Source organism: Dipteris shenzhenensis, chromosome 3, assembly GCF_047967505.1.
Source record: "Dipteris shenzhenensis isolate YYH24624 ecotype China chromosome 3, Dip_SZ_1.0, whole genome shotgun sequence".
Classification (NCBI taxonomy): Eukaryota; Viridiplantae; Streptophyta; class Polypodiopsida; order Gleicheniales; family Dipteridaceae; genus Dipteris; species Dipteris shenzhenensis.
Genome location: NC_141598.1, coordinates 62,274,679 through 62,276,798, shown reverse-complemented (window position 1 = coordinate 62,276,798; position 2,120 = coordinate 62,274,679). Strand labels below are relative to the sequence as shown.

Genomic DNA, 2,120 nt, shown 5'->3' with positions numbered 1-2,120 from the left:
GGAGAGAGAGAGAGAGATGTGATACAACGAGAGGGGGTGGGCACTGCTCTTATCAGTATGTATGGCAAGTGTGGGAACCACTTTCACAAGGGGGTGGAGAGAGAGAGAGAGCTCTAGAGAGATTGAGGTGCAATGCTAAGAAAAAACTGCAATCAAATGCTCTTAGTTGATTTAAAAACTTTTTGAAAATTATCAAAAAAACCTTAAATTTTATTTTATGAAATTAAAGGGCGCAACCTATGATCCAAAGTTTGAGACCCATTGGAGGGGGGTCTCTAACCCGTCTATGACTGGTCATGTTACTCGTGCACTAAATGGAGAGTGGAGCCCGCTCTAAGGAGCTTGTACTTTGGGAGAGCACTTGTTTTAATTATTGTTAATTTAGAGGAAAGCAACTAGCCGAGTAAAATTTATACTTACATACTAATAGCACGAGAGGATGATGAGCAAACATTTGAGCAAACGCAATGCTTTATTGCTTGTGTTTGCTCAAATGTTTGCCCATCATCCTCTCTTTTGTGAGCCCAAAACTGGTCCCAAGAGATTGACAATTGTATAAGGTGAGTCGTGAGTCAATCATCAGCTCTTTTGCAAAGCATTTTACGCTTTCTTATTCTCAAGCTAAGTCGACCAAAAACTTCGATGCCTTACACTTCATGTATCCCATTGCCTAGTAGTCAACGGCCGAGGACAGGATCTCGTGAGTGGGGTGTTGATTGATGTAGATAAGCTCATACACTATTCCAGCCAGCGCTCCGCCAACTATCGGCCCAACCCAGTACACCCAGTGGTTTTCCCAGCTCCAAGCCACCAAAGCAGGTCCGAATGAGCGAGCAGGATTCATTGAAGCTCCATCGTAAGGACCTCCGAAAAGTATAATAGCAGCTACTATCAGGCCTACGGTAAGAGGAGCGGAGCCCAAGTTGCTCTTCGATCGGGGATCCACCGCAAGGGCGTAGATCGTATAGAGAAGAATAAACGTAAGCACAATCTCCAAAACCACTGCTCCATATATGGGTTCCCCGCTAGAGACGGCGTGCACCGGCAAACTCTGCATTTCGATACCCAAGAGTCAAGAGTCAGGACTATACAGATCATCTTAGCCTGCTCTACATACATTGACTACTCTACTGTGGAAGCAAAAATGCAGTGCAAAAAATTAATGTAAATTACCGATCCATTCGTGACGACTTTCAGGAGCAGGCAGGCCACGGTAGCCCCAACAAGCTGTGCAAATATATACAAGATGCTCTTGACTAGAGTAATGTACCCTCCTACAAGAAGGCCAACTGTCACCGCAGGGTTCACATGCCCTCCCGAGACGTGGAATGAAATAGAGATCGCTGCGTATATAGCAAATCCATGACAAATAGCGGCGATCAGCAGGCCAACAGGCGTTAGAGTCGTGCTGCCGCTGACCTTATCTGCAGGTAACGTGAAAAGCAAAGTTGAGAGGAGCCTTCCGTTAAGCACAAACAATGGTAGAGTTGACAAATCAATTGCGTACTATCTGAAGAAGATAGGCGAGGCGACTTGAAATCCGGGAACTAAAGGAAGGAAAGAATTGTGATAACAATAATCTCAGTAACTGCCGCATAGCAAATATTTGGCTAGCAAGTGAATCGCTGGCAGTCAGCCACGGTTCATCGGACAACGTCAGTTCCGGAATCTCTGAAAAGAGACATAATAAGTCTTGCAGCCACAGAAACATAGGAGAAAGAAAGGGTGAATGGTATTATGGTGGTGAGAAGTACCAAAAGCGATGGAGGATCCTTCACCAATAAAAACGAAGAAGAAAGTAGCAATAAACTCTGCGAACCCAGCCTTCAAGGGTTCAGGCTCTACGATCTCATGGAACCGACCGCAGGCAAAGTTCTGGATCGGCATTGGGTCGCAAACTCGCAATGTTGTCTCAGAGCCAGGGGCTTGGAGCTTATCGATAACCAGTTTGATGAAAACATTGTTCTACTCTAGAATCGAATCTCGCATCCACTCTCAATTGCGTCCACTGACGTCCAGTCAATCGTCATTCCACTGGATGATCTATCCGATCCGATTGTATCGAAACATGCAAGTGGGTTGCCGTAGTGGAGCGCCAGATACGCAAAATGCACGGAGAT

At 45.6% G+C, this 2,120-nt stretch overlaps 1 protein-coding gene across 1 annotated transcript; it reads right to left on the bottom strand.

Annotated features, from left to right (window-relative positions):
- Positions 1-670: 670 nt before the first annotated feature.
- Positions 671-1,887, bottom strand: LOC147904136 (putative aquaporin TIP-type). The gene is made up of 3 exons (XM_087372938.1): positions 1,755-1,887; positions 1,174-1,424; positions 671-1,051 (listed from the first exon to the last, which is right to left on the bottom strand). Exons 1-3 carry the CDS (start codon positions 1,885-1,887, stop codon positions 671-673), a joined length of 765 nt encoding a protein of 254 aa, XP_087229064.1.
- Between the last annotated feature and the right edge of the window lie 233 nt (positions 1,888-2,120).

Bases quoted from the DNA above. Each gene is read 5' to 3' on its own strand.
- LOC147904136 (XM_087372938.1), bottom strand. From the start codon at position 1,887: ATGCCGATCCAGAACTTTGCCTGCGGTCGGTTCCATGAGATCGTAGAG. The intron at 1,425-1,754 runs GTACTTCTCACC...CGTTACCTGCAG, and splicing joins AGGATCCTCCATCGCTTTTG to ATAAGGTCAGCGGCAGCACG. The intron at 1,052-1,173 runs GTAATTTACATT...ATCGAAATGCAG, and splicing joins AAGTCGTCACGAATGGATCG to AGTTTGCCGGTGCACGCCGT.